General features: G+C 42.2%; 1 protein-coding gene across 1 annotated transcript in view; it reads right to left on the bottom strand.

The window, feature by feature from the left end:
* The window catches only part of CREBBP (CREB binding protein), a 155,200-nt gene that overhangs the window by 35,596 nt on the left and 107,113 nt on the right, over positions 1-12,491 (bottom strand). Inside the window, exons 14-17 of the mRNA XM_058286560.2 lie at positions 9,313-9,729; positions 7,537-7,716; positions 6,384-6,573; positions 372-490 (exon numbers count right to left, since the gene is read on the bottom strand). Coding sequence (XP_058142543.1) covers positions 372-490; positions 6,384-6,573; positions 7,537-7,716; positions 9,313-9,729 — 906 coding nt within the window. The remainder of the gene's footprint in view (positions 1-371; positions 491-6,383; positions 6,574-7,536; positions 7,717-9,312; positions 9,730-12,491) is intronic.

Raw genomic sequence — 12,491 nt, 5'->3', positions numbered from 1 at the left:
GCTGGGTCACTATGACCCTTGCAAGACAACTCAGGGATACCAGAATGAAATGCCCATGTATTTTATAATTGATGCTTACCAATTTTGTCAACCAGCCTTTAGACAGTCTTACACAAAACAAGCTACAGAGATTATGTGCTAGCAGATGTGAAGGGCAGGACAGGTGCCCAAGGCTTCACAGGGTGAGGATAAGTAAACTGATTAATATGATAAAGTTACATTACTGTTTTGACAGATAACAGCATTTTATTAGGAGAAAAATCATCAGAAGTAAGCAACGGGTTTATTTTACCCAATTTTAAAAGATAAAGCAACGGATACTTACGAGCAGCACTGGAAAAATTATGGCATGGTTTACAAAATTAACTTACAGGAATTCCAAGGAGCTGGGGATCCACAGGCTGCCGAAAAGGTAAGGATTCTGGATCCTGTCGATATAGCGCTTCTAGGGTTGGCATGAGAGCCTGGCGTAACTCCTCAGGCTTAAAAACTGCAATTAGAGAACATCAGAGAAGTTGCTCAGCCCTTTCACCATCACATTTAAAATGGAAGCCCGGCCTCCGCCTCTGAAAGGGCCTAAATGATCTCCCTTCCAATCATCAGCCTTCCAAAAGACATTTTATGAGCTTTCATACATAGTGACTCTTGAGTTAATGGAAGAACCTGTAACACAGATATAATGTAAAATGTTAATGATAGGGAAACTGTGTGTATGTATGTGTGTGTGTTGTGGGGGGGGGGTATATGGGAACTTCCTATACTTTTGGTGAACTTTTTCTATAAATCTAGAACTTCTCTAAAAATAGTTTTGTTATTCCAAAAAAAAAAAAAAAAAAAATCACACCAAGGTCACAAGGCAAAATACAATACCGAAAAATCTGCTTCTTCAGTGAAAGGGTTTCTGCTGTCAAAAACATGTTGGGGGAAAAATTTAAAAAAAAAAATTAAGAAAAAAAAATCTTGGGGGGAAGCAGCGGTGGTTCAAGTGATTGGACTTCTGTCTCCCAGATAGGAGGATCCAGGTCCAACCCCTGGGGTTTCTTAGTAAAGGTGTACCGCACACCAAACCAGGCTCAGGCGGCAAGCCCTGCATCAAGAAGACAACGCAACAAATAGAGACAGAGGGGAAAGTCAAAGTGAGAAGCAACGGAAACCAGGAACTGAGGTGGTACAAATGACAAGGAACCTCTCTCTACATCAGAGGTTCCCAGGATTGAATCCCGGTGAATCCTAGGGGAGAAAACAAGAAGACAGAAAAAAAGAGAGAGAGAGAAATAGACACAGAAGATCACACAGCAAATGAACGCAGACAGCAAAAACAGCAGGATTGGGGGAGGAGGGAGGAACAAAAAAAGTGAGCTGGCAAGATGGCAGGCATGGCAAGTGGACACAACAAGATGACACAACAAAAGACACAAGAAGAAAAACAATGAGAGATACAACAAAGCAGGGAGCAGAGGTTCCCAGTACCTCCTAAAGAAGACAAGCAAGACAGTGAGCAATAGGCAGGAGTGGTGAGATGGCACAAGAGACACAAGGAGGAAAACAAAATGAGAGACATAATAAAGTAGGGAATGGAGGTAGCTCAAGCAATTAGGCTCCTCCCTTCCACACTGGAGGTCCTGGGTTTGGTTCATGGTACCTCCTAAAGAAACAAGGCAGACAGACAGACATAGCAAGTATAAACAATGAGGGGGTGGGGAGAAATAATAAAATATATCTTAAAACAAACAAACAAAAAAATGTTGGGTGAAGCAGATGTGGCTCAAGTGATTGGGCTCCTGGCCTACAACACAGGAGGTCCCTGGTTTAGTTTCCAGTGCCTTCTAAAGAAGATAGAGAGCTGGCCCGACCGGCGGCCGCAGCAAGCTGTTTCAACAAGATGATGCAACAAGAGACAAAAGAAGAAAAAACATAATGATAGGCAAAAGAAAGCAGGAATGGAGGTGACTCAAGTGATCAGGTGCCTCCCTCCCATACCAGAGGTCTGGGTTTGGTTCCCAGTGCCTCCTAAAGAAATAAGGAAGACAAACAGACATAGCAAGTACAAACAACAAGGGGATGGGGAGAAATAAAATAAATCTTAAAAAGAAAAAAATGCTGAATTAAATAAAAACAAAAATAAAAAATAATTTTTTTTTTTGTATTAGAAAATGAAGCTAGCTCCCAAATCTGCATTATAGATCAAACTGGGTAGTAAATAAAGACATTTCAGTGGAAAGTACCTTAAATTAAAAGATCTCATAATGTAACTTTGCTGTCCTTGGGCTGAATTCAGAACACCTAAAACAAATGGCTATTGTAGTACACTCATAAACAAATGTATATATAACAGTGAAGCTATGAAAGTATGTTTCTCCCAAATTCTGTATTGTTCTCTCCCACACTTGCCAATTTCTCCAACTCCTTTGTCACCCTGTTTCCCATTACACTTCCTGTTGTCACCAATACAATAAATATAGGTTGCCAAATAAACTCGAGATGGTATAGTCACACAAAAACCAAATCATTTTGAATGACAGGGTTGACAACGTGCACAGTAAGCCCTTGAGTGCACAAGGCAGGTCAGTCAGCAGTAAGTGCATGGTGACCCAACTTAGGTCGCATATACTGTTCCACATAAAAAATGACTGGACGTTAATATGTCAGAGTAGTTTCAATGGCCTGCATGGACAGCTGGCCCATGCTGGGTGCTAGCACATGCAGAGTGCTGTCCTACGTGTCAAGTTGGTCTGCACGGAGTGGTGGCCCACATGGAGAGCAGGCACAGCAAGATGATGTAACCAAAAGAGATACAGAGGAGAGACAATAAGAGACAGAGGAGAGACAATAAGAGACACAGCAGACCAGGGAGCTGAGGTGGCACAAGAGACTGAGTGCCTCTCTTGTACTCTGGAAGATCCCAGGATTGGTTCCCAGTGCTGCCTAAAAGAGAAGACAAGCAGACACAGAAGAAAACATAGAGAATGGACACATAGAAAGCAGACAGTGAGCATAAAAATGAGAGGCGGGGGGAATAAATAAATAAATCTTAAAAAAAAAAAAAAGCTCAAGGAGAAATCCAACTCAACACCCTCGATTCAGAGTTAAAAGGTGATGCTGTGAAGTTTCAATAGAGCTCATTCCCACCACAGCAAGGACAGACTGGTCTCCCGACCCCTCCTGCAGAAGGGGTCCCCTCCTCTCCAGAACACCCCACTGCTTTAAGACTTCGGTCTGCTGTCCCAGGCCAGCGTACACCAATAAAAGATCCTAAAGCAGCATTCCCCGAGTAGACGGCCCCAGGCGCTCAAAGGCGCAAAAGCCCGTCTGAATGCGCAGACCTGACCCCCGAGAACCTCACGAACACACAGGCACCCTTGCTTTTAGCTCTTTTTCTTCTAGTTTGCTTTACACAGAGATGAAGCGGCATTTGGTATTGTTAATCAATAGCTTTTTCATTCCTTCAGACCGTGGGTCCACAAACTATGACCTGCATGCCAAACTTGGCCTGCTACCTGCTTTTGTACAGCCACGACCTAAGAATGGATTTTACACTTTGAAATGGTTGGAAAAAATAGTATTTCATGACATGTAAAAATTACATGAATCCAAATTTAATTTCCAAAAATAAAGTTTTCTTTGGCACCTGGCCACACTCAATCATTTACATATAGTCTATAGCTGCTTTCGCACTACAGTGGCAGAGCTGGGTAGCTGGAATAGGGCTGCAAACCCTCATTTATATCTGGCCCTTTACAGAAAGTCTGCCAACTCCTGCTCTAGACTCTACCATCAACCCAGTATTAATCAAAGGTAATATGGCCTTAAGTGAGCCTCAGTTTCGGTTGATCATTCATTCATTCACCACCTGTTTAAAACCTACGCCAACAACTCCAAAGGAGCTGAAGCTGGATTTGAATCAAGCTCTCTGCTACTGATTAGTATGTTGTATTATGGAGCACGTCACTCCACTTGTCTGGCTTCAAAACCTCCTCGAGGTAAGCAGTTCTCAAAATTTGGTGTGTGGATCCGTGTGTTGTCTAATATGCTGGCTCCCAGTCATGTGTGGCTATTTGGATTTAAATTAATCGGTAGTAAGTAAAATGCAAAACCCATTTCAGGTGCTCAATATTTATGTGGCTCATGGCTGCCACTATGCAGAGACAGAGACAACATATTTCCAGTTTCAGCACTGCCTAGGACCTTTCTTAGGGCAGTGTGAGATCAAAGTTATTTTTCATAATAATAGTAAGTCATTATTTGCCTTTTCCACCACGTTACCATTGGCACCAATGGGGCACAAGTAATGGTGGGCAAACTTGCTGGCACCTTAGCAAAACCAAGGCAGCAGCACCAAATTCCATTAGTGATCATCGTTTTTTTTTTGCTGCAGCTGCACACTTAGTGGGGAAAAAACCAGCAAGCTGCACTTAGGAGGTAGTGGTAAAAATTATTATTTTTATTACATCTCAACCCCTGGCTACACATCTTTTAGTACCATATGATGAAATAGGAAGTTTGCATAAAATACTTATGCTACATACAGTGGTTGTTTTGAGAAAAAAAGCCCTGGTGTGACCACTAGAGTTGAAAGCTGAACTGCTGTTTTTCATGGAACACCATATAACTTGAAAGAAAGATGGACAAAAGGTTAATCACATCTGTGCATCTGGCTGACATTTTCTTGATAATGAAAAAAGTGGGCCTATGACTTAAAAAGATAACTGATAGTTGCCAATGATAAAATTTGGGTTTTCAAAAAAAAAATGTTAATTTTGGTAAATTGTACCTACTACCATGAGCCTTGACAGCTTCTCACAATTTACAAGACTTTTTTTTTTAAAAGAGAATGATGGTGATATTAATGAAAGTGATTTTGTGTGTGTGTGTGAGATACTGTATGGTGAACCATGCCACCATTTGGAAGATCTATATAACTTAGTGGACTGATATTTTCCAGATGACCAAGGGATGACATTATAAAAAAGTCATGCAAGGGCAGAAGAACCATTTGAACTGCAGCCTGATCTGTGGGTTCTGATGTTAGAGTCTGAAAAGTGCACAGCTTTAGTTCTGATTCCACACTGCAATGAACCTTTAAGAAACTACCATTGGGGAAGCCTTAGTATAGTATCAAAGAAGAATATGAACAAAAAATTTTTAAAAGGAAAAATTAAAGAATATGCACAATTATCTGAAATAGCCACTGAAACATTTTTTTCCTTTTCCAAGTACTTATCTGTGTAAGGCTGGATTTTCTTCATGTACTTCAACCAAAACAATGTATCACCAACAGAATGAGTGCTGAAGCAGATATGAGAATTCAGCTGTGTTTCCTTAATTCTCTTAAGAGAGTTGCAAAAATATAACACCATGTTGCTATTCTCACCAAATATTTTTGCTTTGGACAAAATATTCATCAAGCTATCATTTATGAGTACCATGTAACAGATTTATTGTTTTTAAGTGAATTAACTATTTTAAAAATCTGTTTTAATTTCTAATACAAATAACAGTGATAAGCCACATAAGCAAAAACTCTGTGTTCTCCATTTCTCAGAGTATAAACTGCTGTACGGCACTATCTCCAGCATCCCTGCCAGCTACAAAGTTGTACAATGTCTGATGTGAATATTCTTCTTCACATCCCCAAATACATATCATCTGCAGCTCTGAACATCCCAAGCCTCCTTGTCACCTTGTATACCCTTGTATCCAAGGGTCACGCGACATTTCCCCGACCCTGGTACTTCCTTGGTTCAACACATCTCAAACGAGTTCTGCCCAGTTTCCACTGTGAGGGTGGCTCACCTCACCCGCCTCACTTTCCTGCTGTTGGCTGTTAACCCTCTTTCCTCCCCATCCTGCTGTGCTAAGTGCCTGGCTCCCCACCTCTTCCCTCCCTCTCTCCTGCTACGGTACTTTGGGCACTGGCCCTTCATTCTGAAAGTTTCCGAATTGGATCAAGCAATTACCTACAACCTTCAGAGTGCTGCCTTAATAACAATTTTCCTAAAACCAGGTCTTTTGTGGTCATTTTCCTATTTAAAGCCTTCCATGGTTCTTTACACTTGCCAAGTAAAGTCCAAACTCCTTAGCCTGTTCAAGAAGCTCGGTGTGCAAATGTCTATCCCAGCCCCTGCTGGCCAGAGACACTGCAGAAGTTACTTCTGTACTCTGTGCTCTGCCCAAAGAGAATCAGTTACTTTCTCACACATACCATAAAACCTGCTGGTTCTCAGGGCAGCAGTCAAGAACACTATTATAATTTCTAAAGAGATAAAACCTGGGGAATGGCAGGCAGGAAAGATAGAAGGGGAGACAGAATTATTTTCCTGTTCTCACTTTTAATCCTCAGTGTGGTGGGATCACAGTTTAAGGTTAAAGGACTAAGGACCTACTTTTTTTGCGTGGCTGTGAAGGTGAAGTTGACTGCGAGGCCACACCATTAGCACTACTCTCCTCTTCCTCTTTAGCTTCCACCTTGACTTCAGGTTTCTTTTCATCCACTTCCATCGGTTCTGATTTCTGCTCTGTTGTATCCGTTTCTTCTTTAACTTGAGAAGATCCTTGTAGATCTTCTTCCATCATCTTGAGAAAAGCAAACTTATAGATATGAATTATCAAAGCTTTTTATTCTAACTCAGCCTTACTCAAAGCCTTTCAAAAATCTAGATGGGCTTGTTAAAACCTTTCCTCCTAACCAGAGTTAGTTATCATTCCTTTTTTATCCTAGAAGCAGAAATGAAACATTTGGTGTCAGTCGAGTCTCTTCAACACAGTACATAGAACGCAATTATAACCCTAATTCAAAATTTTTACCTGTGAGAGTACTTGAAAAAAAGTCACACACCAACAGCCAGCCTATCCCTTGCTGGGTACTTTTACATATAGATATTTCTAGTTTGGAATGAGAATCACTTTGAAAATTGGGAAAGGGATCAAAAGCCCAATTGTTCAGAGAGGCTGGGCAGGTAAAGTAGGCGTGGTACAAGACAACAGGGAATAGTGGAGACTTCGGCAAGCTGGAGAGCCCATAAGCCCCATCTGGTGCTCACAGCCAGACTGCTGCCACATGGGGTGTGAGCAGAATGCCAACATGGCTTCTCATTTTTCAAGAGATACCAGAAATCTACTTTTATGTGCAATTTCCTGATCTTTAAATTATTGTATGGACCAAACACATTTACAAGGCTGGATTCAGCCCATGGTCCGCCAGTTTTCAGCTTCTACTGTAGGTTAATCAGTAAACGAACATACCCTTTTTGCAGTGTACATCTGCAGAGCTATAAATAAACTAAGAAAGGCAAGAAAATAGTTGTTGGATGATTCAAAAATTTAAAATATAAGCCAGAGCTCGTCAGTTTTGACAAAGCAAAATAAACCTCTATTTCATCTTTAAAAATAATCAATCTTTTTTTAACCTATTCCTACACACTGCAGCTTGAACCCACATTCCAACAGAGTAGCAGAACAAGGCCCGGAGACTCCCTGTGGGCTCAGGCCCAGCTCCCACACACAGCACACCCACCATTCCTCAGGAGCAGCCCCTACCTCAGCCCGAGGCTCGCCCTTGGAACCACTGGGATCGGGCTCAGTCTCCTCAGTCTTGACTTCCGCCTTCATTTCCAGCATTGGTACGTCGGGTCCTGGTTGCTGGGAATTGGTTTCAGCGCTGGCCACTGAAGATGGGGTGGGGACCCTGTTATCAATGCTAGCTGCTGCCTGGGAAAGCTGTGAAGAAATAAAATTGTTTACCTTTTAAATGAAACAATATAAATGATCTTAAACTCTGTCGCTGAGCCAATATACAATTTCTCAGAATTATCCTACCATGGCAAGCCTGTGATAGAAATGAAGACCAAAGTTAAGTTGGAATTGTAGAAGAAACTCATCATTAGAAACACAATTTGCTTCTTGCCGAGGATGCAAAGATGAAAGAACAAAGCTTTCTGAATTTTGATACAAAATTATTTCCTGAAAATTTTCTACCTCAGCCACAAAACCTCATTTTAAAATTAATTCACTCCATGGGAAGCCATGTTGCTCAGTGGTTGAGCACTGGCTTCCCACATACAAGGATCTGGGTTCAATCTCTGGCCCCGGTACCTCTCCCCCTACCAAAAAAAATTTTTATTCACTCTACACTCCAATAACATCATTAATGTTTTTGGCAAAAGGCTAATTTATAAGTATCTTAAGTCTATATGAAGTAGGGGAGGAGTGTGTGTGGATATGGAAAAAGAACCATAGGCCAGTGGTGGTGCTCCTGGAGTAAACAGCATTAAGAGGAGGAATTACTTAAGGAATTTCAAAATTTCAAAGTGTTACCCAATGGAGTTATAAGTAAACAAACTAAAGATAACATTAAATCACAAAGGGATCTTATTTAGACACAGGAAATATGGAATAAGGATAAATAAGTGATCTTTCTTCAGTGAAAGACAAATAGTAATGCCATTTTGGGGTTATTGTTAGGATCAATTTTGACGTTTTATAAATAAATACAGCCTAAGCACCCAAGAATAAAGCTACTGTATCGGAGGGGGGGACACATCTCAAAGTTAGACTGATAAGAAAATGAATACTAAGATTTCAGTGATAACTTTAAGGAGCCGGGTGAGGAGGTGACAGAAACTAGTCTCTGCAAGCCCTGGTTCAGCCGGAGGCAGCTCAGCAGCCCACAAGCAAAAGCGCCTACCCTGCACCTGAAGGGGCGAAGGGACGGTTCTGAGACACAGGTGGGCAGGCATGCTGTTTAAGTTCAGTGCACACGGGAGGGTCCTCCGGGCTGAAAAGCACATTAGCAGACAAGGGCAACGCACGTAACAGGAGGAATGTGAGCTTGTTTACCAAGTCTCAAAACATCAGCAGAACGACTACTACTAAAACGCAGAAGATGTGATTCTAGAAAAAATAACGAGGAACAAATCAGTCCTACATAGAAATGCTTTTAAAAATTCTACAGGTAACCCGTGGATGACTTCTTTATAATTACTCATACTTGAAAGCAAATTTCCTTCAGGAGGATAATCCTAAATCACATCCTGCCAAACATAGCCTTTGGAGCCAAGCAAAAACAAAGCACAGCTCATTATGATGTGATTAGGGTACAAATATTTTCTGGGGTTGGACCAAGATGTGACAGCAAGCTCATGATGGACTTTTGTTTTTTCTTTTTTAGGAGGCACTAGGGATTGAACTGGGACCTCATGCATGGGAAGCAGGTGCTCAACAACTAAGCTACACCTGCTCCCAAACGAAGGACTTTTTATCACAGAGCCCTCCTCACACTCGTGGTCTCAGGGCAGCATAGAGAGTGGTGCTCACCGGTGTGCCGGGAGGCTGGGCATGCACAGGGGTCGGCTGCTGCTGTGATGACTGAGGGGTGGGCACAGACGGGGGCTGGACTGGAGTTTGAGGCTGTGGGGCAGCCGGGGCCTGGGCTGCTGCCTGCACTGTAGGGGTGCTCTGGGTCTGGGTGGCACTGGGCACGGAGCCAGGAGTCGGGGCAGGCGTCTGCCCTGAAGACGACACTGGAGTCGATGGCTGGGTGGGAGCGGCTGGCTGGGGAGGAGTCATCCCGGGCGGAGTCGGGTGCTGAAGGGAAGGCATGCCAGCGGCTGTGGAAGCAGGAGGCGGCGTCTGGTGCAAAGGTGACTGTGTGACTGGTGGACACGGAAGCTGGCTAGCCTGGGGCCCGAGCATGTTCAGAGGGTTGGCAAGAGCAGCACCAGGAACCTGTCCCTAAGAGGAGAGAAGAGAACACGTGAACATCATTGCCCCGTCTGAAAAGGCAACAAGAGACGTGGAGAATTAAATGTATGAAAATCTAATCACAGTTTCTCAAGTAGCTCTGCTGGTCTGACAGGAATTTTCTATCTGTGAAAACTCATCAGGTTGTACTCTTATAATGTGCATTTTAAAACAAAGTTATCACCAAGCTTGTTTCTCATACTTTGATTTATAACTATCAAAACTTCAGGTTTAAACAACCACACATACATTCCGTTCATTAGTGACCCGCTCTAATAACATATGCCCAAGGCTTACACCGCTGACGAACTTCTGGGATTTTTTATAAAAAAAAAAAATGAATGATTGAAACACTGAAATTTTTCAGTACAGTGGTTCTCCACTGACAACATTTCATAATTACCTACAGACCCTTTTAAAGGCATGTCCATCTGGAGCCCACTCTAAACTAAAATATACTACTCTAAATACAGTATCTGTGAAACAAACAGATGCTTTTAAAAAGCCTTATGGGTGATTCTGAACCAGTGCTCCAGAGCTGGGGCACAAGTCCAATTTGCTATCTGTTTTTTTTGTGAATAAAGTTTTACTGGAACACAGCCACACACCCACTTGTTTATATACTATGGTTGCTTTTACACTACAAAAGAAGTGTTAAGTAGTTAAAACTACAAGAGCCAAAGTAGTTTTGGCTTATAAAGCCAAAAATATTTAGTCTCTGGCTCTTTACAGAAAAAGTTTGTTGACCCCTATTCTAAAGCAAAGAAATGCTGTGGAAAATAAGAATTCATTATATTTCCTGGGTAAGTCCAACTTATTTAATGACTTTGATTTGTAAATGTTATATGAAAAATTTTAGCATAAATTTTATCTTTCGGGGAAGAAATGACCTGTTTTAAATACATCTACGCTTGCATACAACAGCAATCTGATGCACGACAATAACAAGAGAAAAGCAAGATGAATGGAAAATATTTCTCTTTAGCTTTGGACTGAATAATTAAAAACACATTTAACAAGGACAGAACCACTCAGATGATCCAGTTACTGCGAACTCAGCTGGGCAGAGTTGAGAGAGACAGACACAGGACACAGAGACAAATCAGTAGGACTGAATTCATGGGATCTTTCTCACCCTGTTTTTAATACCAACGTCTCTCAGGATCACATGTGAAATTCAGAATTTAAAACACACAAATAAAAACAACAGGACAGAGCCCCATCCCAACCAAGACGACAGAGGGAGATGTTTCAAGGCTCTGTACCCCCACAGAAGCTTGGAACAGCTAGCTAGTGAAAACTGGCAGAACCATCTTTCCTAAATCTCCAGGAAACAGTTAAAGGACTGCAGTAACAGGGAAAGCACTGAATCAAGAAAAAGGCCACTTAAAAGCCCAGGCTCTCATGGCCCCTGGCTGGCCCCTCCCCCACCCCCAGTATGGATGCCTGGCCCCAGTTCTGGAGGAAGCAGATTAACACTTCTGCACATACTGGGGGGCATATATGCCTGGCCCAATCTGGCTGGTGGTGGTCTGAGGAAGTCGTCATCTCAGAAATTGCCCTGCGTGTAGAAGGCGCGCAGAGCTCCCCTACAGAAGGCTGAGGGAGAGCAGTCGGATGGCTGCCTGGGCCAAGGGATTGCTGGCTGTAGGACACACAGTGCCGTGTCTGGCATGGTGAAGAAACGTCCTGGAGAAGATGAGCATTCCGAACCATATAAATGGGGAAATCCTAGGGCCAAATGCACATGCCCAAGACAAGATGCAGTCACAGAGGACCAGGGCGGCTCCTACACTTCGGTCTGGAGCAATTCTCCAGACTCAATGTATTAGTAAGCCCTGAAGATAGCATGTGCACAGGCCAACTTCAAAGACTGAGAAAGGTGTTCTCTTTTTGTTACTGTTGTTACTGTTAGGTCGTGGCATTCAAAGAGAGCTGTCATAATACTAGTGGAACACAAACTTAAGAACAGAAGCCTCAGTCCAAATTCCTGAGTTAATGCATTAAAATATCAAAACGTGCAGGCTAAAACAAAAGATTACAAAACACAGAAAGAAATAGGAAATGATTATCCAGGCAAAAGAGAAAATGAAAGCATTTGAAAACATTCCAAACCTGGATCAGGCCTGGAACATTCCTGACAAAGACTTAAAACAAAACAAAACAAAAACATCCCCCCCAAAATGGTACTAATATGCTCAAAGAACTAAAGGAAAAACATGGACAAAGAACTAAAGAAATAAGGAAAATGATAAATGAACATAAAGAAAATATCAAAGAGATGGAAATTATGAAAAGGAACCAAACAGAGCTAAGTCCAAAGTAACAAGAATTTCCTTGAGGGATGAGCAATAGATTGGAGCTAACAGAAGAAAGAAATGGTGAACCTTTTAGATAAAATCACTGAAATCATATTGTTTTTTGTTTCATTTTGTTTTATTTTGTGTTTTTGAAATACTGGGGGCCAGGGATTGAATCTGGGACCTCATATGTGGAAAACCAGCACTCATTACTGAGCCACACCGGCTCCCCTGAGTTGGTTTTTTCATTCGTTTGCTTGCTCTTTGTTTTATTGTTTTTAGGAGGCACTGAGGACTGAACCCAGGACCTCCAATTTGGGAAGCAGGCACTCAACCACCTGAGTCACATCTGCTCCAGTTTGAGGAGCAGAAAGAAGAAAGAGTAAAGAAAAGTGAGGAGCCTGAGGAACCTGTGGGACACCATCAAGTGGAACAATAAACCGTGGGAGCCCT

Source organism: Dasypus novemcinctus, chromosome 23, assembly GCF_030445035.2.
Source record: "Dasypus novemcinctus isolate mDasNov1 chromosome 23, mDasNov1.1.hap2, whole genome shotgun sequence".
Classification (NCBI taxonomy): Eukaryota; Metazoa; Chordata; class Mammalia; order Cingulata; family Dasypodidae; genus Dasypus; species Dasypus novemcinctus.
The sequence above is the reverse complement of the archived record's forward strand: the minus strand, read 5'-3'. Positions and strand labels throughout refer to the sequence as shown.